The sequence below is a fragment of the Pocillopora verrucosa genome, chromosome 4, assembly GCF_036669915.1.
Source record: "Pocillopora verrucosa isolate sample1 chromosome 4, ASM3666991v2, whole genome shotgun sequence".
Lineage (NCBI taxonomy): Eukaryota > Metazoa > Cnidaria > Anthozoa > Scleractinia > Pocilloporidae > Pocillopora > Pocillopora verrucosa.
The window spans coordinates 22,449,528-22,477,323 of NC_089315.1; the positions used below are offsets into that span (position 1 = coordinate 22,449,528).

At 37.8% G+C, this 27,796-nt stretch overlaps 2 protein-coding genes across 3 annotated transcripts; both read left to right on the plus strand.

Moving 5' to 3' along the window:
- The first annotated feature begins 32 nt into the window (after positions 1-32).
- Positions 33-27,756, plus strand: LOC131778719 (uncharacterized). Of its 2 annotated transcripts, XM_066166132.1 has the most exons (11): positions 34-212; positions 7,056-7,180; positions 7,694-7,732; positions 10,042-10,149; positions 10,908-10,928; positions 11,396-11,632; positions 12,571-12,714; positions 13,788-13,914; positions 14,332-14,467; positions 15,955-16,026; positions 16,588-16,658. In XM_066166132.1, exons 2-10 carry the CDS (start codon positions 7,069-7,071, stop codon positions 16,024-16,026), a joined length of 996 nt encoding a protein of 331 aa, XP_066022229.1. In that variant the 5' UTR covers positions 34-212; positions 7,056-7,068; the 3' UTR covers positions 16,588-16,658. The 2 variants fall into 2 exon arrangements, with proteins under 2 accessions (XP_066022230.1, XP_066022229.1); XM_066166133.1 differs by lacking the exons at positions 15,955-16,026; positions 16,588-16,658 and adding an exon at positions 27,659-27,756 and having other exon boundaries at positions 33-212.
- Positions 21,045-25,448, plus strand: LOC131778718 (collagen alpha-1(XXI) chain-like). The gene is made up of 6 exons (XM_059095155.2): positions 21,045-21,109; positions 21,512-21,587; positions 22,484-23,062; positions 23,812-24,021; positions 24,250-24,369; positions 25,052-25,448. The coding sequence occupies exons 2-6, from the start codon at positions 21,521-21,523 to the stop codon at positions 25,267-25,269; spliced, it is 1,194 nt and encodes a 397-aa protein (XP_058951138.2). The 5' UTR covers positions 21,045-21,109; positions 21,512-21,520; the 3' UTR covers positions 25,270-25,448.
- Positions 27,757-27,796: the final 40 nt, after the last annotated feature.

A 27,796-nucleotide genomic window follows, 5' to 3' on the forward strand; every position in this document is an offset into this window, starting at 1 on the left:
CTTCCCAGAGTAACCCCCATGTAACTGGATCATGTCCAAGTCGTTTCATTTTCACAGTTCCTGCCTAAACGTTCACGACATTTTTCAGCCGTCTTGAAAGGCGCTCCAATCATCCCGGGATAAAACAAAAATCAAACAAGAACAGGAAAAACCTCAGCACTTATTTGCAACTTCATGCTCTGGCTCTTTATAGACTAGAAAAAGATCAGTAGGTAAGTTCACTGATTAGGTAAGTTCACTGATTAGGTTGACATGTTTTTCATCCTTTTTGCTGACTGATTGATAGCCAAATTTGAAATAGTAAATACTGTTGTGGAAATCAGAATACTATGTGTGAAGGTTGGAAGTATACAGTTTCGCAAACTCCCCTCTAAACTCACCTTCATTCGATCGTGAATTGTAAATATCAGTAATTCTTAGCCTTTAAGAATGTAGAGTGAATCATGTTGTCTCAAAACATACGCATTTCCGTTCGTTAATCGAAGGATCAAGTGCCGAAGCACGGGCGTCTTGCACTCTAGTTCACATAAAGGGAGTTTTTCTTCTGTAACTTGGTCACAAATCATTACATCTGGACTAAACGACCATAATAATTTCACTTAAGACTTGATCGGCGTAACAGTCGAATGTGTAGGTTATGTATATTCTTAAGAATTAAAGACACGTGCACTCTGAAGATGAAAAGTGTGGCGACATTATCAGGCCACCAAATACTGTTGTGTGACAGTCACACATCTTTCTTAAGAGTGACAAGTTTCAGGAGGATGCGTCTGTCTTTACTCACTACTCTTGGTTCTTTTCTCATTCTCCGCGAATACGAGGCAAATTTAAGTTTTTGTTAAAACTACCCCGAAATAAGTTATAAAATATACCAATATACCTCTCTCCTTTCGTGAGGTCTAATATGAAATCGTCACCGCTTAATGGTCACGAAATATTACAAAATTAGCTTTAAATCGCTAGGAAATAACTAATTTAAGATTTTTCTGTTATACAGATATATAGATATATTTATGTACTTGTATCTATTTCCCGTTTTCATACTTGTTAACGAAATAAATAGACAAATTACGACGTCTGAGATATACCTCCTTAAAAGAGATACGCCGTTATGAATTGCGGTGATTTCGCCAACGAGTGATTTCGCCAACGTCACGTTCGCCAACGTCTTTGTTCGCTTCGCCAACGCGATGAGTCGCTTGGCCAACCTCCTACTGGTCAATTCGCCAACGCCAAATATCTAGTAATAACTTAGTAATAGCTTAGTAAAAAGGGTGCTTACTGATGCTTTGGATGTAATGCTGATACTTGGGTCAGAACAATTTTAAGTTAATGCTAGTTTCACTTGGCTGACTTCCAAACAATTTGCATATTTTTGACAGATCCAGAAAAAGCCAAAAAAAAAGTGTGAGCACTAACATCGCGGTAATTTAAAACTGTTGAATAACAAACTCCGATGGCCTCCAAATGTGTTCCAAAAATGTATAACTCAAAATTTTACTTGAAAAATGCGTTACGATGTGAATTAACGAGTTAACATTTTTCAGAAACAATCAGAGTTTGTTTTCCAGCCTTCAAAACGAGTCAGAAATAAAATATAACAAGTATAATATCAACAACATTTTAATTACAATACGTACTTTTATAAATATTTACAAGTGCAAAATATTTTAGTGGAAAACCTATTTACAAAACCTTCTGATTCACAAAATATTTTCAATGCAAAACTTATTTACAAAACCTTCTGATTCAAAAAAAATTTTTAGTCAAAACCTATTTACAAAACCTTCTGATTCACAAAATATTTTCAATGCAAAACTTATTTACAAAACCTTCTGATTCAAAAAAAATTTCTAGTCAAAACCTATTTACAAAACCTTCTGATTCACAAAATATTTTCAATGCAAAACTTATTTACAAAACCTTCTGATTCAAAAAAATGCTTTAGTCAAAACCTATTTACAAAACCTTCTGATTCTCAGCTTACTTCACGCTAGTTCAGTTCGTTCATGATCAGTTAGAGCGCGCTGGTCCATTCAAACGCGAGCACGTCCTGAGTAGTTGAGCAGCGGTTTTCTCGTTGTTCTCATACTTCTCCCAACTTGCGAATAGTTTGCCTGAATGTTTCTTGTTGTACGTCGTTGAATTCGTTTCAGTTTGTTGTCAGAGACCAGCCTAATTATAATAGCTGTGAGTTTTGCCTCCCGATCAAGTAACTCAATTAAAAGGTATAAGGGCAAGCCGCATTGTCCTCCAGCTCTGCGATTGAGGGCGTTATGCCAGCCTTCCAGGTCGTTATTTGTGCGGACGGGCTCCTTGTACACGCACCGGTTTCTTGGGGTGAATACTTCACTCTCAATCCACTGTCGTCGGATTTACTGGACAAGTCTCCCCAGCTGGTCAGTTTGGGCCTGCTCCTCGAGTAGGTCGAACATCGGTTGGATTTCCGGATACGGGAGGAACGGGAGGGCCATTAGCTTCCTGATGTACTTGTAAACGGAATCGTCGTCCATGTACGCCCTTTGGAGGCCAAGCTCTTTTACCTTAAAGTAAAAAATGGTAAAAAAGGTGTAAATAAAGTACAGTAAAAACCCGCGACCCGCATTTTAGACGATAATGGATTTAAAGTAAGTTCATTTTAAGTAAGTTCACTGTCAGATGATATAAGAAACTAAATAACATTGGTCACGGTTCAGCTTTGGTCAGTGTAATGAGTTTTTTTTTACTTTTAGGGGATGTCTTCTGTTAGGTGTAAGATAAGCAACAACAGTTGTATAAAAGAGAAATTAGATCCTCCATCAACTTATAATCCTGGCCCAGGTCTCTACTTTTTAGAGTATCAGAGTATATATAAGTAAATATAACTTACCGGTGTTACACATTCGATGGTTCCAGCGAAAACATCCATCGCACTGAACCGCTTGCTGCCGAGGCTGTACCAGTTCGTGACAAACAATACAGTTTAAAATCTGCGCAGTAGCCATCCTGATATTAATAGTATTCCGAGATAAAGATATCCGAGATAATTCGTTATGAGTCGTAGAGTGTCGTAATCGTATGATTGAAATGAACATTCTTCGCATGCCAGTGTGTTTTATACACTTCGAAGGATCGAAATATCATACCAATTAGTTTCAAGCAATTGGATTGGTTTATTTAGAACAATAGGGTAAAATTAACAAGTTTTAACACAATGAGTTTACGCGTCTATTCATATGCGCTGGAGTTATAGAATTAGTAGTAGTAGTAGTAGTCTACAATGTATTTATATAAATCTCTGTTCTAGAAGTCTCAAAGGTAATTATATAAATCTCTGTTATCGACAAATAAACCTTATAGAAGAACTTAAGGAAAAGGTTGCACACACGCGACTTTATTGCTCTAAGTTAAGTTCAGCAACATACAGCGCCGGTGACGCGTGGCGTGCATTTATGTGGGCCCACTGTGTTTTAAGTTGCGTGTACAAGAGAAGGAAACTAAGTCCGAACAAAATAACGGAAGGAAACTAAGTTCGAACGGGGAAATCAAGTCAGCTCAGTCAAGTAAACAACACACAGAAGCAAGAAGAAGTAATGGTAAATTTTTATTTAGAGTAAACTAATACATTGGCGAAGTGACCAGTAGGACGTTGGCCAAGCGACACATCGCGTTGGCCAAGCGACCAAAGACGTTGGCGAACGTGACGTTGGCGAAATCACTCGTTGGCGAAATCACCAGATACCGCCGTTATCGTGGGAGATGGAAATTGTTTTTACCGAGCTGTTGCTCTTTTGAAGGATGAAGACAGCGATGAAAAATATGTGGAAATTTCTAGATCAAGTGAAAGTTTGTTGGAAAAAAATTTAAAGGTTTTAAGCTGACACTTTCCTCCACGAACTTCTTAGAGGATCTTGTCAGGAAAAGCAATTTCACGGGACTCCGGCAGAAACTATGGACATATATTCAGATATGCATCGCTCCTTTTGCAACACGTTTGTACCTCATGACTTATCGTCGCAGAAGAAAGGGCTCAGTTTGAGCCGATTATCAGCGCTGGTTCGTTCTCATTGATCACAACAAAAAAAGCAATGTAGGTGTTTGATCCCTTTAATGTATCACGATAATAATTAATGCTCAAGCACACCGTTTGAATCTCCAGCTGCCTCGAGGTAGCTGTTGTAGCGCTCTTTTGTGTTAGCAAGCCAAGAAGAAAGCTAGAAGTTGACTAAACTCACGTCAAAGCTGGAAAGGCTTTGTTGAGTTATTTCTTGGCGATTTATAGCTCACATTTGTAAATTTTAAGACCATTATGGAGAAATGTTAATCGGTAGATTTGTAATAATACTAGGAATAGGATGGAGTCCAATTCGCTCTGTAATCATACGAGTGACTAACAAAATTGGACGACCGCGAAGCAGGAGTCCAATTTGTTAATCACGAGTATGATTACAGACAGAATTGGACGACAAAAAGTCCTGTTACCAATTAATCATAACTGTTTCGATTTCCGAAAACAACAAATACATTTAGGTCTAATATCTCCGGTAGCGACAATGTCTAAAGTAAAAAAATTTCTCCATCTTGGAAATTCCTCAATTTTTTTTAGGATAAGTAGTTGTTACTATGGTTATTTTGTTTGATTCTGTGATTGGTGGATTTGGCTTAGTGGACTTGGTATGATTGACTACTTCAACTGTTCGATTACAGGTGTCCGATTACGGCCAACTGTCCGATTACAGCTGTATAGAACGATTAGTAAAAAATAAAGCAGTTAATGCACCAATCACATTTAAGGAAATTATAATGAATATGATTATGCTACATGTTTCATGATTGTTTAGTAAAAACTTACGCTTCCCTTGTTTCAACATCACCCAAATCCATTTCTAACAAAACAGTGGTGAAAAAGTGCTAATTTCTATCCAAAATCGTCTTTTTGAGACGTCGAAACAACCTTTCGCCATACGTTCCTTTCTAGCGAGTTGCAATGTTTGCCCCGTGGCGATCCCAGAAATCTTTGCGCAAACACAAGGATTCAATCCCTGGAAACTTATTCATTAGCTAATCTGATCCGACGATGTTAACGACCATTTAGGTGCCGGCCCGCGGAGGTGCTTCAGTAAAATAATTTTTCTCATTTTTGAAAGAGAAGAAGAGAGGAAATTTTAAAGGAAAGCTGCTTTAACCCTTTACACCCTCACATCAGTAAAGATATTCTCTATACTGTTCCCCATACATTCCTTAAGGTGCTGACAAGGAGAATTCGTGTAACAATCAAGAGCTTCTTTTGCTGCTGATAATTTTCTTTATTCTCCTGACCTTACTGAATGATTCATCAGTGATATTGTAAGGAGAAATTAGATGATAGTCACTCTTGGGGGCTCAGGGGTTAATTCCTGGATGTGAATCCTCCTGGTTATAGGTGCTCCTGCTAGTGAAGATATCCATCTGTTCTAAGCAGAGGAAAAAATACCTTCCAGGGAAAGACTCACTTGTAGGTAAACACCCGGGCTGAAAACGGTTTTCTTTTATAAATACGTCCCGTTATCCCCATCTCTTCTTGTTATTGTACAATCCCATTTTAGAACCTGAGTCTGAGCATGTGGTCAGGTACCATGGAAAGTAAAATACTTCATCAGCGAGAATGTGGTAGTATTGTATCGCAATGAAATAAATTACGTTTAGCCAGCAGCTTGTTTGAAAACGTTTGCTCTTTTCTCAACTTACTAATCTCTCTAATACAAGGCTTCCCTTAGGATATAGACCCATGTACAGACCTCTTTACGACTTCATACAAGCCCCAGTTAAAAACTGGTATTTTACGGTGCTCCAACGAAACTCGTTGTATTCAGCCGTTGCTTAAACGGATATTTTTTTTTTTCAAAAGAAAAACTCCAAAAGATTCTATTTGGATTTCTTTGCCTTAAGTAATTTTTATACACTGGCGCGACTACTATGTCAGAATATTGATTAAGTTTGTTGGTATAATCATAAGTATTGTATCGCAATGAAATAAATTACGTTTAGCCAGCAGCTTGTTTGAAAACGTTTGCCCTTTTCTCAACTTACGAACCTCTCTAATACAAGGCTTCCCTTAGGTTATAGACCCATGTACAGACCTCTTTACGACTTCATACAAGCCCCAGTTAAAAACTGGTATTTTACGGTGCTCCAACGAAACTCGTTGTATTCAGCCGTTGCTTAAACGGATATTTTTTTTTTCAAAAGAAAAACTCCAAAAGATTCTATTTGGATTTCTTTGCCTTAAGTTATTTTTATACACTGGCGCGACTACTATGTCAGAATATTGATTAAGTTTGTTGGTATAATCATTAGCTGCCAAGTTGCATACATACAAAGCCAAACTCTATTTTTTCAGTTGCCCCAGAGAAATGACCACTAATGTTATGCAAGTGTCTATCTTAAATTGCTTAAAAAAGAGAATTCGGAAAATTCAATAAAGGTGAAAGAAATTATGAAAACAACTTCCAATCATCAGTTTTACGTATCTCACTTTTTAAGAACAATGGTTTTTGTGGATAATATTGTTTGTTTTGCTTTAGATCATCATAGGTGTAAAGTACGTTTTTCTTTAATTTTCTTGAAACACATAAATTGTATTTAAAATCACAATGTTCAACTTTTGCTAAAACGGGCTCAATTGATAAGAGGCGAATTTTTTTTTTCGGAAACCATCGGATAAGACAATCTGCTTGTAAAGCAAACATCTTCAATACACCAAAATCGATTTGCGCAAATTGGTTCTTCACAACCCATTGTTATTTCTCTCAGGTGAACAATTACCCTATCGCATACTGTCATTTTTGCACAAAAAGACTTTTAGAGGCTTGTTGGAGTACATGTAAACAAACCTAACGCTGAAAAAACCTTCTTGTCTTCAACAAACATGAAAATCCATTAAGATTCGTTTCATTTTCTTTTGGAATCTGCAGTGAATGGCTCGATCTCTTGCGTCACGCAGGTGATGCAAACACACTTGCGCCTGGCGTTTCTCGGTCTTTTGAAAAAATAATTCGTTCTGAGGCTGACATCAAACATTCATTTTCTTTTTTCAGTCTGGCTGGCAGAATGGCAATTCGCTGGCTTGCTGTTCTGTGCGCTTGGGCGCTTATAGCGCAATTTACTCTTTCATTGCCCGAGGAAGAATACCCTGAAGAATTTGAACTCGATGAACCCGAGGGTAAGAAGTAGATTTTTTACCTTAAAATGATGCCTTCGAATCTCTTCAAACGATTTGCAAATAAACTGAATGAACGAAGGAACTCTGCAATTGTACACCTATATCAGTCACAAACTGACTAGAGGGCAATTAATGTTTTGTAACATAAGTACCTCTCTTGCAACTCCATACTGTGCTTCAGAAAAGTTGTTGAGTCAACTGAGTTTGGTAGGAGGTTGAGTAGATGAAACCAACTGGTTTGTGAGATGAAAAATATTGGTTTTTTTTTTCTGGGATATCCCAGAAGATACGCTGGCTTTTACTTTTACGTTAGTGTTTTACTCAGATGATCTACATTAAGAGCCTGAAAATCAAGGAAACTCAACCTTGATCTGATACAAGATCAACCCACCTCCAGGCACTTAAAATTGAAGGTTTCGAATTATTCAATGACAAAAGGCAAAAAATGTGTTATACTGTTACTCTGTCTTAATCTAACAACTATATTTTTCTATACTTTTCTTCGTGAAACAGCTCCAGAAGAAGAAGTTAAGACCAGGCAAAGGAGACAAAGTAAGAAAATTAACCAGCTTCCCTCCTTTCATAGAGCTATCTATCTGACCTATTTACCCGAAAGTCAGCCTCTTATACCTAAGCTACAACACTATGGGTTTCACTAATTGGTATTTTCTCATAAATTTCGCTTTTAACTTTGAACAAAGTGGAATGAAAGGATCTCTAATCTTACAATTCTCGAATTCATCACGAAATATTGTCCAATTTTGGGCGCATTCAGAGTCATTGCAGCTGAGTACATAGAAACGCGAGGATCTTGATCGACGAATAAAATCCCTAAAAGGGTTTATTCTAACTTCGTACACCCTATTTTGCGAAAGTAATCATAGAGTGCATAACTTCTTTAGGTGGTAAGCTTGTAATGGGTTGGTTTTTTTCTCAGAGGGCACGGTAACGAATCCTGCTGTCTGATTGGTTCTTAGTGAGGTCCGGATTTTCTATTGCTATCCGCGGTCGGGTGCGGGAACGCTGTCGTGAGTTGCCTAGTAGATCCCTAGCTTCGTTGCCATTTTTCATAAATTTATTTCGTTTTAGCGTCTAGGTAATTTTTCGAGCAAAGCATGTTTTTAGCAAATCAAGTCAATTTTTAATTTATTAGTCCTCTCTTTTCTCTCTCTCTCTCTTTCAAATTATCTTAGTTGCCAGCCAAAAATTGGTTTCGAAATAAATCTTTGTAGAAAATGTGTTTTTAAATGGGTTGACACGCGACCTAAAAACCGTTAGTAATTAACTTTTAATCCTTCACAAAAAGTAACTCAGTCAAAACGTGAGGAATTTGTTTACAATTGAATTGATCGATGGAACTTTCATTTGTTTAATGCCTGAATTCACGCAGACGGTTTTTTCGTTGTAAAACGGTGAGCGAAGTTTTCAGTTCTGCTATAAATACGCTTTAGGTCGGTCTTTGTAAGTCGGTTCAATTTGGACATTTTTATAGTAAATTTCACAACAGAAACCGAAGGAATTCGACGAGAAAAAGCCGCATTCAATCCCCTTGGGTCTAGTTAAAGTGTCTCATTTGACTTAAATTTTTCGGTGGAAGAAAGACCAGATTTGCACACGCCATTGTAGCAAACGAACGGTCAAACTCCCATAACTTAAAAACATAGAATCAAATTTAAGAGGTATTCTTTGTTGAAAGTGAATAATACTTTCCGTATGATCATTGACTTTTGTTGAAGAAAAAAATTGTCGTTTGTGGAGTTTGTTTTCCAAACCAGTACCGTTGTTTTTTCAAAAGTGTACATGCGCTCTTTTTTTCTTACGCGCTCTATAATTGACAGGTGTCAGATCAAGACAGCTACTCGTAAATTACATTCATTTTATGGAAGATCTTGCCGTAATTACAGCCCTAAATCATTAAGTTTTAGAAAAAAAAAGTAAAAAGTGTTATTCTCCAGCCTAGATCGGTTCGTATTGGGAAACACTGTGCCCGAGGTCTTGAGTACTGGTACCGACGGTACTCAAGACCTCGGGCACAGTTGTTCCCAAAATGGACCTCTAGGATGGTGAATAACATAATATTACATATATCCCTCCCTTAAATCTCCTGCTGCAGCCCTATTTCACGGTAGTGGACTTATTTTACTCAGTGTTACTCTCCACGGCCACATTTTACATTTTGATTTTATAAAATTTGTTTCCTTTTAGTGCTAGCTTTTTTTTTGGGTGTGATTGCACAATTGTCTCGCAAGGACGTAGTTTACTTCTTTCAGAGTCGACCATTTCGATCTGAATTAAACGAGGAGCCCATAAAAACATTCTTAAACGCTTTAACCCCCAGAAGTGAGGTGAAGTTCTCCCAAAACTTTTCAGTTTGAGGCCTTTATCTTGATACAACACCAACTTATCGTTATTGATTTACAGGGAAAATTATAAAGGGGAGAGTTGCAAACACGTTCCTGGCAATTAATGGTGGAGGGTTAACGGGATTTGAACCGTTGTATGTTCTATATAATAAACTGCGTCGCCATACTTTTATGTTGCGAATATAAACTACCATATGACGGAAAAGACCTTGAAAACATTTCATTACCTCCATCTTTCGGTTTAAATGAAGAATTTTTGGGAAAGGTCTTACTCGACGTTTTTTTGAAATTTGTCTGGACAGCTAGTATGTCGCCAACTGCGTATCATCCCTTTTTGTGACTGACTACAATGTTCTTCGACTCCTCTGACATTCACATACGCATTCTATTTTCAGCTTAAAAGTACAGTAAAATACATATATTTCTACGCTCTTTCCAGCTTGCTTCTGTGTAATGGTTAAAAAAATGGGTAGAATAAAGTTGCTTTCCATTTATTAGGTGCCTGCGAGGACCAACTTAATTACTGCTCTCAATGGCCAGACAAATACTGTCAAGACTACAGAGATTACATGAAAAAGAACTGTCCAAAAAAATGCGGATATTGTAGTGAGTATATTCATTTATCGTGAATAAATGTTTCCAAAGTGTTGCTAAACTTCGAGCATTCCCCACCTTCCTTGCGTAATCCTTGGATGAATCAATTTGAATTGGTGGAAAAAAATAAATTTGCGTTTCCCGACTCGTTTCGCAGAAGGTAGTTCATAACGCATGAAGTCACCTCGCTCCCTTGCTGAGTAACCTCGCCCAAAGGGAAGTCGTGTCGACCACAAGTGTGATCATGTACATCACATAACATTTTATCAAGATACCAAACGACAACACAGCACCACGTGAAAGCCTGTGATTTTTGTCATACTATTACCAACGCGTATAGACTGACTGTATGAGTGGAGAGAGACTCCAAGAAAAAGTCACTTCTCTCACCTCGCCCCTCTTAAGTAGTAGTTATAATGAAAAAAGGATTGTTTGCAATTTAATAGCTTTTGGATATGATTGGGCATCATTAAGCTTTTCAGCTGTTTTACTAAAGTCATTTCTAAACTAAACTGTGTATCTACGAAAAATTTTTTCAGTTTTTTTTCTCCTTTTACCTAATGTGTGTAATGCTAAACTTTAGAATCAAGAAAAATATAAATAAAAGGGGTCTTCTCAGACTTTTTAATTGCAAATGTCATTTAATGTTGATTCAAGCTTTCAAATTACCTAACTATAGTTTTTTTTTTGATGGCAATCCCTTACAACCCATTAGTTGAAGGCTGTTAATTAACTAATTTAGGTTTACTCTCATTATTTCACTTGAACAGGTGGCCCAACTAAACCTCCAGGTAACTGAATCTCACTTTACAGAATTTTCTTTGTTTGTTACTTGTCTTAAATCAGAGGCGAGTTCGTAGTAACTGAATCCAAAGTTCTCAGAAAAAAATATTCCAAGACAAAGCCATGCAGCAATGAAATAGCGCTATATTTCATAAGCATATTGACCAGTCAGAGAGCTGGACAGTGCAGCTTTCCGGTACAAACAGACTTTTTTTTTTAAAGAAACAAACAGCGCAAATGAAAACTTTTATACATCCGTTGATTCTCCTTGATCTCATATTCATCCCTAAACGTATCTTTAAAACTCAGAATTAAAATTTTGGTTTTCACCAACGCAACTAATTTTAACGAGAGGAAAACTAGAGTGTTATGGAAGAGCTCGTTAACTTTTGTCATTTTTTGGGCTATTACTGCATGCTTCAAGTTGTGCTTTAAGTTAGACAGATATTTGATATTTAGCATTTCTTTTTCACAGTTTGTGAAGACAAAAGTCAATATTGTTCAGGCTGGAAAAGTAGCGGGTTTTGTGATCAATCAAGCCAGTGGCATAACTACATGAAGAACAACTGCGGAAAGACGTGTGGCTTTTGCGGAGGAGGAGGAGGAGGAGGAGGAGGAGGCGGCGGTGGTGGCGGCGGCGGCGGTGGCGGCGGCGGCGGTGGCGGCGGCGGTGGTGGCGGCGGTGGAGGAGGAGGCGGTTCGGTTTGTAGTGGTTTGTATAAAAGTCGTCATTACCAGTCTCCTAAACACAGTTCCTTCATTAGAATTTATTTCCGTTTTTCCTGTTTATTTTAAGTTATGGTGAACTGCCAAAAGGCTTTATTTGGTGAGGTGTAGCTCGTGGCAGCTACGGTATTACCACAGAGATTAACCTTTGACTTTCCGTGCGTAACATTTGTCCAACAGGTTCGATTGTATGGCGTATTCAATTAGAAACACCACACCTTGTTTAGTTTCAAGTTTTCTTTAAAACCGTTTCCATTTCCTGGACGTTAAATTCATATGTAGTTCACGGCCTATAACTCTTTAAGATTTTATATTCTGTAGAACATGTTATTTTTCTTACATTGGGTTATGCGAGGAACTCATGGTAAAGTTTACCTATGCATAAGAAAATCAAATTCTATAATTTTCTTTTGAATCCGAGAAGGATACGATCAGTCCCATTCTCATTATCTGCCAACTGCTTATTGTAAATCCATCAACCTGCGCAGCTCACTAAGAATAAACCTTCACTCAACAGTTACTAAGCTTTAGTGGCCAAATTTTCCTCACTCGATGGTGCAGGAGGCTACAACTTTCCTCTGAATTTGCCTGGAAAATCCTATTACAACATAGAAACGAACAAAACAAAACGAACCAAAACTGAGCAGTTGCTTTCAAGCTTTGCTATTAGCATTTTTAAATTGCAGCTTGGACGAGGGTCCTTTGCTATTGTATTCAGAATACTTAACTGAAACGATTGGATGAGAAAAGAACTCGAACCATTCTTAATTACTCTGGTGTGCCTGCTCAGCCACTTGCGTTCCTTTCCCATCCCTCCTATCACCAGTAAAAAAGTCATCCTGTAAGCTTTTTGCACTCGCAGCTGATACTGTGCAGCTGTTTGCTTCAGTATCAAGTGACCAAATTCCCTGTCTTCTTTCGCAGTGAGCAATGCCAGTGATAAAGTGAAAAAATGTACTTTTGATGATAGTATGTGTGACTGGCATAATGTTCCGTTTGACGACGACATGGATTTTGTCATCAAAAGCAGCATCTCTGGTGGACCGAGCTCTGGAGCTGGGGGGAGTGGTAAGTGGTTACCAGAAAGATGATCTCAGTACGAATTTGTCTTGTCAGGCGTTTCCATCAAAATTATAAAAAAAAATAACTATCAACGGTTTAGTTTTAAGTTTTTACGTATAAGTTATTTTCCTTCGACGTTTTGTTGTCACTGAATTAGTAATCTCTTCAGAAAATACAACTTTTCAATAAAACCTGGCTCTAGAAGCAGCAAAACCCCACAAGGTCCCCCTATGTTATTTGTTTTTCCCGCAAAAAGTGATTGCGACTTCTCTTAAACATTGCATAAGACATTTTTGTCACTGGTTTTGCTGCTGTATTATTGGAACTTTTAACTATACGTCCCATAACCTTTTCATCTTGTTTTAAATTTTTTCGCGCTTTTTAATGAAATGGTAACAGGTCCTCGTATTATCCAATACTATGAACGTCCTCTGTATCATTTTATCCCTCGGTTAGTATACGTGCGCTGTGATTGGTCGATCTAGCGGGCCGTATATCACTGTACGGCTCGCTAAATTCGAAAGTTTGTTTGAATTGAACTCTTCCCCTTCCCCCATTTAAACTCAGAGATATAATAAATATCTTGCTAACTTCCTTTTCTTGTTCCGCCCTGTAAGTTACGGAACCCCGTTTTTTCCCGCTCGGAAAGGCTTCGCGCTCAGGCAATAAATCCGTGCGGAAAAACTCGGTCTGTAACTTACAGTACGGACCTTGAACTCAAACAGTAAGTGGTTTTTATAAAATCGAATTTTCGCCTCACCGTCCCGTCCCTCCATTGTGTTGTGTTATCAAACCATAATTTACATTACTAATTTACACCAACGGCGAAAACTAGTAACAGCGAGAGTCAAGCATTGGTAGTAGCTCAAACGATAACGAAATCCTTGAAAAGAATAACCCCATTGGAACATTGGAATTTTCTACGGTTTGTCGTTTTAAATCTGATCCGTCAAAATAAGATTTGAATAGAATTAAAATGAAAAAGAGAAGGCGGATTTCAAAGAGATGACTAGTTATTATCATTTTATTATCCAAGGTGAGAAACTTGTAGCAACGCTGTAAAATAATTCGCCTTTCAGGGAAATTTCTCGTGACTGAGACAAGTAATGGCAAGGCGCAACTTCTGATCCCGTTTGAGTTGGTCCTCGGCAGTCACAACGCAGATCACGGCACGATGTGTATCAGGTTTAACTATTACATCACTAGGTTAGTCGCGACTAATGAGTCAATTCAATTTCCTTTTCACAATAAGAATTTCTCAAAAGCTTGAAAAAAAAACAAACAAACAAACAACAACGTTCAAGATGGTAGCTGTCAGGTTTACCCACTATCTGAAGTCATACGCATACGCCCCACCGGAAGAATGCCTTCCCAATAGTTTCTTCTTCCGCTGACTACACCTTCCCATCATCCTCTCCTCTTGCTGTCTGCCACCTACTCCGTTATTAACCCATCCTATCTCTTGTATTATTTACTAGGCCAAGAACTTTCGATTAAGGGCAACTTTTTCTAAACCGCACTTTCCCCTTAAATATGCTGTTTATCATAGATGCCCCATTTTGGACACATTGGCAATTACATAATGATCTTTTAAGGCTGTGTATCTTATCTATTCCACCACAGGGGGTCACTGACGTTGTATAAGATCGAGAATAGAAAGGGTTCAAGAAAGACAGCTCTAGCAACTATTAGTAATCAAGGAAATCAAGGCGTGTGGAAATGCGAGAAAGTCAGAGTAGAAGTCAGTGTGCATCGACAGGTGAGTCCCACGAGAACCAGTACCAGTTGAATCTTCTACCTCTCTATTGTCAACATTTTGAACAACGCTCACACATTATTGGTAGCTCCGTTATTCTGACCCATTTCCCTTTTTACTTGAATACGCTAGCTGATAGGCAGTGAACAGAAACCGCTATTTTGTGCTTGTCTAACTAAGCTTACTGGTCTGTCTACCGTCTTACCCACCCATCTACATACCCTACCCTTTCTTGCGGACGCTATCTAACAAACCACCTTCAGAGCGCCCCCCTTTACTTACCCACCTACAATTAGCCTTGGAAAGCTCTACTACTTTTTGAATTTTTTATTTCCTTTCTCCCCCAATTTAGTGTTTCCTCAAAATGGTCATTAATTGGCTAATTCTTGCAACATTGTTTGGGGAGGGGACTTTTTCATAATATCGAGATGAATTATAAGACTTATGCTTATTATGTTGATTGAAGGGGAGAGGAGGGGTGTTAACTTCTTTTGCCAATCATTGGACCTACTTACCTATCCACCAATCTTACATCGTCCATATATACTTACATACCGACCCACTAATTTCATTCCTTCCTACGAAACTGCACAACTTATCAAACTTGAAGAGGCCTGCCAATGAAGTTCATTTGCTCATGTTTGATGTGAATTTTTTAAACTGCAGTTTGTGTGATACAGCAATTTTCAGTTGAGTGTCGAAAATAGTCCGACATTGCCTACGTTTTGCTTTACTTCGCTCTGTGCCTGGTCCAGAAAACTCGCGACACCCTACCAACTGATCAGATGCAAAACTAATATCAATAACTACTCGTTTTCATGCGCAGGCAGTTTTCTTGCTTCTATTTTGGCTGTTGCGATCACTTTGGTTTTGGTTTTACGAAATTATTACTACAACTGTACTATAAATAATGGTAGTAGGAACGAGTGGAGTCCAATTCGGTCTGTGATCATACGAGTAATTTACAAAATCGGACGACTGCGAAGCGGGGGTCCGATTTGTTAATCACGAGTGTGATTACAGACAGAATTGGACGACACGAAGTCCTGTTACCAATTAATCAAAACTGTGACAAAATTTGAGAAAGAAACTAGACATCGGTTGTACATTTTCATTAAAAAAATCAACAGTTGGTCGGCGAAATTTGAGACAACAGCGCGTGCAAATGACGCGTTCTGTCCACTTGAACAGGCACGACGCGTTAACTTTCCCTTTAACTGTCCATTTGACACTGTCTAATGATATGCATGAAGCGTACACTGTCCTATTAGTGCTCAAATCGGGCTGGTGATAACCAATCACGTTCGAGAATTTTGCTATGGTTTTGATTAATATTATGAATAAAATATTGTGGTCATACAAAAAACACAATTTACCACGATTCCCATCACTACCTTAGTTACCTAATAATTTAGCGAGTTCTCACTTATTTATCAGCTAATCTACCTGTAAGAAACTCACTTACTAACCCTTTTTCTATTATTTATCAGCTGTTGTTTGAGGCAAATGCCTCTGGCCAAGTGATTGCCATTGATGATATCAGTTTCGCCGATAGCTGCTAGGTAAGAGCTCACTTCGGTAAAATATTAAGATATTTACGTGGACTTTTGATTTGTAAGTCTTAACAAGGGTCACATAAAGGAGCCTGGTTGGAATCATAGCTTCCCTCTTTTGTTGTGCGCTGTCTTGTCGCATCTAATGTGAAGTGCTTTTGAACCGACTGCTAAAAGAGTGGATCTTCACCATCAAGTTCCGCCTAACAGGCTAACGTTTAAATCGGAGGCGTCATCCCACCGGAGGCAGTTATGTGAGGGTCTCAATGGGCTTATCCGATCGCCGTAAAACGGCCAAAAAAATTAGCCGTTAAGCGTAAAAAATCGGCAAATTTTAACCGGTAGTTGTAAAAAAGATAACAGTCAAAAATCTTGCGGTGGCAACGATGGAATTGAATTAAACGTTCAAGCCGTAAATTCGACAAGATTTTAACCGTTAGTCGTAAAAGCCATCACCCCATTGAGACCTCTTGTGAATCATGGGGCACCACAAACAATTTTCTCATGGAATGAAATTATATTGGTGCACTCCCTCACTCTGGGCTAACCCTTTTCTTGTTCTTCCCACAGAAACAAATACGAGACAACTACAAGCAAGAAGTACTTTAGATTGGTGAATGAAAATAAAGTACTGTAAAAATGAGTGACTGTGAATTTCTTATGCAGCCGGACACAATGTGCTGCTTATATTCCCACGTACTTAACATCCTAAAGCTGACGTTTCAAGCTTAGGCCTTCGGGAGAGCGAATTCCCCCAATTCTTCTATTCACTGTGACGAAGGGCTAGAGCCCAAAACGTCAGCTTTAGGTGGCCAATTTACATTATCAACGCAGTTTATGAAATCAAATTCTCTCGTAATACCTCCAACCGATATAGCAACACAGTTTCTTTAGAAACTTACCCCCTTAATTCATGTGTCGTATAGTTTACCAAATTGGTAACTCGTATATGTACGGCAAAACATCTTTCTCTTTCAATGAAATTATAATTGATGCCATGGACATAAAAATTTCTTATTCTTACAAAAACGTTTGACTGTGCGAGGTTGCTAAGTCTCTTTGAAACTCTGGCCTCTATGTCCACGAGCGCGTGTATAAAACTAACTACTTGATTAATTTTGATGCACTTTAAATGACAGAAAAAAAAAATGAATTCGATTATTCACCTGCCATGATTCACTCTAGCTACTTTTGAATGTTGCTGTAGGAAACTGCGATTCACGATTTTCCATGGTTGCGGTAGATATCGTTTTTCGATTGTGATCGTCGATAGAGATTGACCTACTAACGTCGTCAATGCCGCGCTGCTTTTATTCACCAAAGGGAATCAAAAGTGAGTGAGTCAAAAGAAAGAGATTCGTTAGCTGGAAACCAGCTAACAAGTTCTCACAATTTCTTAAACCTTAAATTCCCAAGAGTGACCAAGAAAGAATTTCTCCTTACAATATCAATACAAGTTCAAGCAGACAAGTGATGAGAATACAGAAAATACAAGTATTTAATAGGGAATTATTTGCTGGTCCAATACCAAACTCCCCAAAGTAACATCATAAGGATTGTATGGCAGACAGTAAGGAGAATTACAGAGAGATCGTGGAAGTGAAAGGGTCAAAGAAAGGACGCTGCTCTTTACTTCACCAAAATACAAATCCGATACCTTTGACGCTGCTCACAAGGTTTTTAAAGGAGTGTTAATTTTAGGCGTATACAGGGCCCCTCTGGACAACAACCTCGTAACTAAGTGGGTCACCCTGTTTTGAATAACGTTCACTTTCACTTTTTAATTTGTTTCTAAATCTATTGCATCAAAATCAACGATGAGCTTCGCTTGTATATGGTCGAACCACAACTGAGACTTACAACAACGTTTCATCTTTGTACCATAATGTAATTGTCAGCACTGACATAGTCCTTGTGAGGGCAAGCTGTCAAATGAAGGCGCCTTTGAAGTTCTGGCTATGTCATTAGAGCCAAACACCAATCTGTAACAAACCCAATGGATAGAAAATGTAATAATACTAGAAAATGAAATGATAGTGGAATGATAATCTCTTATTCGATTGTTTACCGTACGATACGAGGGAACATTTAACTTATTGCTCAGTCCCATATTTCCGCGCCCCTACGGAGCTCGGAAAAATGCAATAAAAATATCGGCGCGCTAAATAAGCTGTATTTATTTCGTTATCCAAGTTCTGAAATATAATTCATATAGAAAATAAGAGAATTATTAGTATCAATTTGAATTCATGTAAATTCATCAAAATTATCCGGTCATCCGTGTGGTGAAAGGAATGTTACCGAACACCAGATGTCAGTTTTCACCATCAGCCGTTTTTAAATTAAAGAAGCATTACCCGTCTGAACGAACTTCGGCAAACATTTGAGGTTCGTCTAGTTATGTGTGTCTAGTATAAAGACAGGCACAAAACGCGTAATATATCGAATCGAACTGAATTATACTAGGTGGTGTGTGCGCTGAACGACGCAGCACCAAAGATAGTTCGTCCTGGGCGCATAATACGTCTCTGAGTGTAATGACGGACAACAGACAAAGAACGTTTGAACATGAGTTAGGGTGACGGTTTCATGCAATTTGGTTCTATGTGGATAAGGTCTTTCATTTCACTCTGTATAAATTCAAACGTATTTCGAGACACCCTAAACCTTTCTTAACCGCCGCCTGGTTAGCTCAGGTAATAGAGAGCCGGACTGTCGTGCAAATGATCTTAGGCTCAGGCTAAGGCTAGAGAAGAAAAAAAAGTTTCTTTCACACAGGGTACCCGATACTGCTCTTAGTTGAGTGTTATTTATCCTAGTGAGTCCTCGCCAACCATCCTTAAAAAGCCAAGTTAATCGTTTTTAATCAACAGATGCTGAGCTTGGGAAATAAAAGTGTTTAAATGAAAAAATGTCAATGTTTTTCTATGCGAATGATCCTTTCATGTTCCCCTTAATGTTGGTACAACCTTTGGACCAAAGAAGATTATAATTCATCACGTTCTATAAATAAATAAGTTTTGGAGGTGCAATTAATATTTTCAAGCAAATGTTGGGGTTTTATCCCGGGATTTGATGTGAGAGCTTTCATACCCCAGAGATTAAGCAGAAGCCCAGAATACTTTGAATTCGTGAATAAAGTTTTGAACCTAATAATCTGTGAAAGTTTGAAAGAAACAGGTGGGATGACATCCTACACGGCTTATACAATTATGAACTCATTGAATTTGAAAGTAGTTTGAGTCAGAGAGAAGAAAAAAAAATCCTCCGGTTATATTCGGTCAAAAACAGAATACTACTTTCTTTCCATTATTTTAATAGCTTGTGATGAAATCTCTTTACTTGCATGGTCATTGGCCGGGTTAAATTAGATCTTAATAGCAGGTGCCGTCCTTAATTGTGTAAAATTTCGGCGTTTTCATGACGGACAGAAGACGATCTTTCAAGCGATAATACTTTTCATGAGTCTGTCGATGTTATTTGATGACAATTTTGCGCTTTTAATATGCATTATATTGAAAGTATCAACGATGCAGCTGTCGACGGTAATTTTTCGAGTAATGAGAACTCTCACGAATGTGGGAAAGAAATAGGGATTGAAGTTTTGCACATTTTGTGTTAAATATTCTTTCCAGAAATTTTTTTCGGACTTAATGCTTTGATTGAACTAGTATGGCCCGAGCAAGTTGGCGACTTTCGGGGATAAACGTTTTGCTACAAAGATGGACGGAATTTCAGTTTTATCGCCCAGATATCTGTTAGGCGAAAACTAACGCGATTATCAAGAAATAATTTTCTCTTTAAAGCTTTCAAATCCTTCAGTCTTCCTCCATTTTTAGCAAAGTTATCTTTTACATCGGAGTGTACATTACCATAATTTCCAAGAATTCAAGACTCTGTGCCAACTTTGTAGGAAAAAAAAAGTCATCAACGCTAAAGCAAATTAACGCAAATTACCACTTTAGCGATGCTACCTGTGTCCCTTCGTTGACATATCTAAATGCCTTCTTTTATTGACATAGTTTTAAATGAAACGACAAGACATTTGATTCAAACGGAACAGCCTTAAAAGCCACACCGTTCAAATTATATCATCAATTTACGTACTATCAATTTATCCAAATCTGCTCCAACTGTTATTTTTTTTCCTTGTTATAAATTTCGATTTTTTTCTTTTCTTCCGGAACTTCTTCAGAATTAGCCCTTTTGCCACAGTCTTGTCAGAATTGATATGTTATTGAATTTTAATCGAATTGCACAAGTCGGTTATTTAAGTTTGTACCTCTCTCTTTTTCAGTAGTCGTGCTCGTGAAGCTTGTTCCATTTAAACTGATTCACTTGTCAATCTGGACTCCTGCAAAATGGCTCACTTACATAATTATAGGGCGACATTTGCATTCTTTTCAGTTGTATCTTTGATATCTATAAGTGGATTCAAACAACAGGAACAGCAACACGCAGCCATCTAATTCTTGTTCCAGTCTAGAAGAAATTTCGACATTCCAACAACAATTCAGCCAGGAATGTCGAAAAAACTTTTACATATAGTTTCGTTTCGAAAGCACAGTTTTGTAACCATGGCCAAGCAAATATTTTCATACCCAGATAGAAAGAGCATACATTAGCCTAACATCAGTCGAAAGCATAAAATGAAACCAAGCTTGCGAAATAGCCTTGGTGTGCCGACTGTGGAAGAAATTTGATATCAATGGTATCTTAGCAACAGGTGTTCTGCATGTGAATTTAGGATAGATGGATATTTTTCCATCAAAGAATATCAATGTAGATGAGATGACAGTGTCTTAACAACCAGCCCGATGGCCTCAAAAACTTCCCTTTACCACTGATTAGTAGAAGTAACTGTAAGACAACGCGGTAGCCTTTTTCCTGATTTCATCTAATTTATCTCTATGATCAGGATGATTATCCTGGAGCCTACACGCCCCGTGACCTGCTGAGTGCAAAGAGTGCAAGAAGTTGAATTAAACCATTAGCGTGTTATTGCTTTAAGTCCCAAGTGTTTAAAAGAAATGCATCTTACGGTCAAAATTCAAAGGCTGAGGTAACAATCAGACCAGAGAGGAAGACAAGGGTGAGAAAATACTTTCGTCCGATTATTTATTTCAATGTTATCTGCTGTAGGTTGCCTTCCATTCTGTGAAAAATAATAACATTTAAGAATTTTTTCATGCTAACAGGCTGACAGTTTCGTGGAATATCGAGATTTAAATGCACGCAGTAAGTTTTTAGAACACGAGAGAGTTAGATTTTCCCGAGGCAAATCGTTTTCCGTCGAAAGAGCTAGCGTAAGTGACAGCGCCAGAAATTTCAACTCGATGAAATCCCAAAGCTAATTTTGTAGAGGATGAAAATAGATTTTTGGGTAACCTTCTGTATTATTGTAGGACTCACAAATCGATCTGCTGAAGCTCAACCTTCGTCGACTGATATATATTTTATTGTTTTTCTTTTTTCTTTCAAATCTTATTTCCAGAACTTGAATATGGCTATGACGACCTGGATTGTTCTGTTTCTTTCGCTGTCAGCTTTGGTGCAGAAAAGCTTCGAAGGTAACAAATAATGCCGGAAAATTGGCTAATGTGAATGTTTATGGTTGTTTTCAGATAAAATTATAAGGTGGCCTAACTCCGATAAACTTATGAAAAATATCATTTGGAAAGGAAAACCGTTACTCCTTAGTATTTTTGAGCCCCTCAAGTGTGGCTCTGAGTGGAAATAATTTTGATAAGCCCGCTCGCTTGATCAGAAATGATAAAATGCCTTCGTATATCCTGATAACTGAGGAACGGGGGGAGGTAGTGAGATCATGTTCATAATGGAAAGTTCAGTTTTTATGCCTCACCGTAAAGTGAAAACCCTCAGAAGGTATCACCGGTAAGACCATTGCTCTGACTATCTCTGCCAATAAGAAAATTCCGTATTGTGACCGGCGAGCCCATCAGCAAATTCCTCTAATATGTCAGTTCCTGGTTGTAGTACGCTGTAGTACGAGCAGTGGTAATAGTATTCTGTAATAGATTTCTTTTTTTAAGTTCTTTATTCACAAAGAAGAGCTTCAAATCTCTCCATTTGATCTTGAATTAAAGTGTGCAGTCACATGTAGTTTAAAATAGAGAACGTTGTTCATTTTTACTTGTGATAACTCGTCGAAGTGTAACCTCGAAATGTAACCGCGTTAATGTTTGAGTGTTTTCCCTAGGCAAGATAATCGCACGAACAAGTTTTTTGCAGCTATTCTCGGCTAGAAGATGTAACTGTGTTTTTGGAATGGAAATTACCATCCCGAAATCAGTAAACCTACCTGTAAAGTCCTGGAAGAATATTCATGCATTTTATTCTTTTGAATAGCGAAACCGACAGCGATCTGGAATTATGTTGAAACAGTCAAAATAATAACAAGCATGACCAAGCAATGGTACTTACTATGACTAGCATCCTTTTTCAGAACAAAGCATATGCACTAGTGAAACAGATGTAGTGTTCATCGTGGATTCCTCGGCAAGCATTCATATTGACAATTTCAATAATCAAATAAAGGACTTTGTGAAGAGGTCAGCAGCGGAATTCGGCGTTGCACCGGGCAAGAGTCGCGCAGCAGTTATACTATTCAGTGCGAATGCTGAAGCCAAGATAAAATTTGGTGACGCCCCAACCCTGAAAAGCTTTCAGGCAAAAGTGGACGACTTGGTGCACCAGGAAGGTGATGCTACACGAATCGACAAAGCCCTGAAATTGGCAAAGGATCTATTTATTCCCGAGTCGAAAGAAAGAAAGGGCGTAAAGAAGGTTGCACTCCTTCTTACTGATGGGAAACAAACAAACGATCCGGGGACAGACCTAGAAGAAGCATCTAAGCCTTTACACGACGCAAAGGTTGTTACGATAGCCGTTGGTATTGGTGACAGCGTGGAAGAAACTGAACTGAAGAAGATAGCTAAGAGCGAGAACGATGTGGTAATAACTAAGAACTATACAGACCTGCAAAATAAACTTCTGAGCATAATCAGCATCGCCTGTGATGAGGGTAAGTCCTTCATATATTAACTCTTTAAATTCACAAGTGATCAATCAGGAAATTTTCTCATAAAATCAGAACACTGTTTGACAAACATGTAGTAAGAATAAAGACAATGTTCAAAAGGGGAATATGAATTCTCAACGGTTATTGCTTGAGGGAAATTTTATACATATTGAAATGGAATTTATGAGAGTGTCACAAACACAATTTCTATAGTCAAAACACTTTCCAAAAATTTAAACAAAACGATGTGAGCTATTTCATATTTTCCTACAATTTCGATGATCCTTTAGCCCGAAGAAGGTGAAATTCGAGACGCCCTAACAACTTACCATTCTGGGCATGCCAAAGCATTTATTTGTTAAATGCCTGATCGATCTAAAATTTGAAACGCGGGAAAGATGATCATAATGATATTCCAAACCCTGACTATTTCATGCATTCGCTTTATATTGAAAGATATGTGATAAGGCAGTATCGAATGTTTCTTGTTCTTGGAATCTATTTTTATGCAGTTCAAGAAAAAATTTTAGATAAACGGACAGAGCTCTATATATAGACTACAAAATTATACGGGAAAATACTTATGTTTTACCACGATTTTTCCCTGACGTGCCTCTGAAATTCATAATAAATTCTCAATCTTAAAACAACAATCTATGAAAGAAAAGAGATTAAGGAAAATCCAGAGAGGATGGCAGATCATTGATGCAAAAATGTTGGAGATGTTGCATCATTGTTTGACCTCTTCGTAGGTAACTGTGCTTGCTTCAGCGGCTCATCATATATTACCGTTGAAAACTACGAGGATGAAAAGGCCCGAGAACAAGACGACATCCACTTTGAATTTAAGAGCTCCAAGCCGTTTGGAACAATCATGTTCGTTCAGGGTACCTATAGCGACCATATTTACGTGGGATATAATCATAACGACGAGCTGACGTACCGTGTGGACCTCGGAAAAGGTAAGGAGATTTTGTAACCGAGATGTAATTGACCGAACTTGTAATGTATGAGATTAAATAAACATTAAAGATATATTTGCATGCGATCCACTCTCAGCACATCGTTCTTAGAGCAACTCAGAAAAAGAAATAAGAAGAAAATGTATCGATTTTAAGGAGCTTGAAAATAGATGCTTCAGCATTAAATTTTAAAAACTGGTTGACGTAGTCACTGTGATTTGTTTCCAGGGGAGAGAGAAATAATGGCAAAGGGCGTGAAGCTGAACGACAACAAATGGCACACATTTCGACTTGTGCGAGTTGGACGTTCGTTCGCCATAACCATCGACAATGCAAGTAAACCACAAGGTATAAGAGATACAGTTCGTGTTGTGAGGTCTACAATCAAGACTAAGATGTTAACTAGTCTACAAGTTCTAAAAAATAACATCAAGCGTAAGCCCGTTTGACGCTTCGTTTTCATTTCTCAATGATGCATAGATTCGAAAGGTCTCCACGCATCAAGATTATTTATCCTATTGTCTGGACAGAAATCAGTTACTGTGATTTATTCAAACTTTTTGAATAAACTTCTTCGTTGGAGAAGCGATTAAGAATAAACAACTGTCTCGAAAAGATCGTGTTAGTCTATATTTCTACCTTTGGTCAGCAAACTGATCAGCGTCCATTGTATTCGTGTCGTATATGTAAATTGTTCATAAATACATTGGAACATTAACGACACGTATCTCAAGAGCTGATCGTCGTAACCCAGCATTTGGCGCAGGTGTTAATTATGTAATGATACATTTCACTTTCAAATTTGATCTATTTGAATTAATTGTGTTTGTAATCTTTCAATTTTTGTAATGCGTTTTATATATGAGTCTCGGGATCAGATATATAAGATAAATGACTGAATAATCAATCAAGGGATTTCCACGTAGTAAGAGATTGTATAGTACTCAACCCATTTTAAATAGATCGGTAAAAACAAACTTCCGCCTCATTTGACTCTTTTCCTTATTATTATTAATATATTTTTTTTCAGCTATTGGAGAAGTTCCCGGAGACTTCGACCGTCTCGATATAACAAAATCAAAGGGTTATTTCCTAGGCGCGCCGAATTTTCCAAATTTTATTGGCTGCATTCGGGATCTCAAGGTTGATGGAGAAGCAATAATCGCAAATGCTGTGGGGGGAGCAAGCGGCTACTCAGTTACAAACAGGGATGAAATGAAATTATGCACCGAAAGTGACCAAGAGTAAGACTAAGCACTGCCACAAGGCAATTGATTTTAAAGTAAACTGAGAATATGTAATTGTAATTGTAAATGTAGCCGAAAGACAAGTGATCCAGCAGGAAATTTGTGGCAATTGTGCATGATTCTTTGCAACGAAAGCAATGTAATAAAAGCTACTGATCTATGCTATGATTTGATTATTGTAAATAATTCATTTAACATGATCAAGACTACAAGTATACGCCAAATTGGCTTATGATATTGGCTCAGCGGTTTTTTTTTTCTTGAGTCGTGAGCAAGGTATCAACGTGGCGGTACTTGGTATGCATGAGTGGCACTAAACTATTTCTAAATCTTAGGTAGTTGTAACTTACTTGATAACGTAAAATTGGCCTCCGTAAAGCATATGAGTTTCCAAGCTTTGAAACTATGCACTAAATTACCTTGTTATACTCTCCCACCGACGCAGCACCACAGTTTCTTTAGAAAATTGCCCTCTTTATTTATTTTTAAATCTTGTTATGAAAACTCTTCACTTGCAACCATTTACACGACTTATTTCTTAAAAGAGAAGCGAGAATTTTCTCACTGGGACAAGGTTAAGAGGCCTCGGAGAGCCTCCCCTCCCCCCTTTCTCCCCTCCCCCTCCCCTCCCTCTGTCCCAAGCACGGCCCAGAATATCTCATACTCTTCTATCAGTTCAGCTGTTTTGGTTCCCATATCCTCTTCAATTAACCTTTAATAGTTTTTTTTTTCAGTGAATTGCGTGATGTATGAAAACTGTCCGGATGTTTTATGTTTTCCTTTTGACAATTTTTTTTCTAATCCTAAAGTAGAAGCTACAAATCAGCGTTCTATAGAACTCATGAAAAATAGAACAAGACTTACATTTTTCTAAAGGGATCGACTGATATAAAAGATTAAAATTTGCTGTACAGAAGAATGATTGATTTTTTTCCATAAGTGTCAAGGGATATTTAAAAAATTGGACAAATAAACTAGTTTAGCAAACAAAGATAAAACATTCAACACATTTCGATTTCCTTGCTGTTCATGTTCAGGATTTTTTTTTCATTATTATCATATTTCTTCTTTTTTGTTAAGTTTTATTGTGCTTTGTTTCGGATCATTTTTTAATTTAATTTCAATTTAATTTTTCACCGGATATTTGTATATAGCAGCCAAGGGATAAGCATAGACGTCAAATCTGTAGAACATCTCAGAGAAAAACACCGATAACTTTTGTTGTTTTGAAACGCTACAAAAATCACTTACACACTTTATTTATTTTTTGTTCTCTACGGATTCCTAACTACCTCCTGCTGAGGAGTCAAATTGGAATCCATTACATTAGGTCAAATGCATTTAGCTCGGTGATTAAAAATGTAAGAAAAACATAAGCGGAGCGGAGCTCAGAGGAGCAGAATTACAAGAGATATGGGAACTGAAATTCATCGAGTAGCTATCACAAGAGGTATCCAATAAAATTAAAATTGTTGGTATCTTTCGTTAATTATCAGTTAGATCCCAGTTATTGCTGTTCAGCAATTTTGATTTTGTAATTCCGTTTACAGAGGATGAATATTTATCAGCTTATATTTCACTGACATTCCAACCCGAAATCAATATTCCTCTATTGACAGCCTAGGGCTCATGTCACATAAGTTTTCAGTTGAGTGTCGAAAATAGTCCGACATTGCCTACGTTTTGCTTTACTTCGCTCTGTGCTTCGTCCAGAAAACTCGATCAGATGCAAAACTAATATCAATAACTACTTTTTTTCATGCGCTGGCAGTTTTGGCCGTTGCGATCACTTTGGTTTTGGTTTTACGAAATTATTACTACAACTGTACTATTAACAATGGTAGTAGGAACGAGTGGAGTCCAATTCGGTCTGTGATCATACGAGTGATTCACAAAATCGGACGACTGCGAAGCGGGGGTCCGATTTGTTAATCACGAGTGTGATTACAGGCAGAATTGGACGACACGAATTCCTGTTACCAATTAATCAAAACTATGACAAAATTTGAGAAAGAAACTAGGCATCGGTTGTACATTTTCATAAAAAACTTGATCAACAGTTAATCGGCGAAATGTGAGACAACAGCGCGTGCAAATGACGTGTTCTGTCCACTTGAACAGGCATGACGCGTTAAGTTTCCCTTTAACTGTCCATTTGACACTGTCTAATGATATGCATGACGCGTACACTGTCCTATTAGTGCTCAAATCGAGCTGGTGATAACCAATCATGTTCGAGAATTTTGTTATGGTTTTGATTAATATTATGAATAAAATATTGTGGTCATACAAAAAACACAATTTACTACGACTTTCATCACTACCTTAGTTACCTAATGATTTAGCGAGTTCTCACTTATTTTATTTAGCCTTTTTCTATTATTTATCAGCTGTTGTTTGAGGCAAATGCCTCTGGCCAAGTGATTGCCATTGATGATATCAGTTTCACCAATAGCTGCTAGGTAAGAGCTCACTTCGGTATAATATTGAGATATTTACGTGGACTTTTGATTCGTAAGTCTTAACAA

Coding starts and splice junctions, on each gene's coding strand:
- LOC131778719 (XM_066166133.1), top strand. CDS start 7,069: ATGGCAATTCGCTGGCTTGCTGTTCTGTGCGCTTGGGCGCTTATAGCG. Junction 7,733..10,041: donor GACCAGGCAAAGGAGACAAA/GTAAGAAAATTA, acceptor TCCATTTATTAG/GTGCCTGCGAGGACCAACTT. Junction 11,633..12,570: donor AGGCGGTTCGGTTTGTAGTG/GTTTGTATAAAA, acceptor CTTCTTTCGCAG/TGAGCAATGCCAGTGATAAA.
- LOC131778718 (XM_059095155.2), top strand. CDS start 21,521: ATGGCTATGACGACCTGGATTGTTCTGTTTCTTTCGCTGTCAGCTTTG. Junction 23,063..23,811: donor CAGCATCGCCTGTGATGAGG/GTAAGTCCTTCA, acceptor ACCTCTTCGTAG/GTAACTGTGCTTGCTTCAGC. Junction 24,022..24,249: donor CCGTGTGGACCTCGGAAAAG/GTAAGGAGATTT, acceptor ATTTGTTTCCAG/GGGAGAGAGAAATAATGGCA.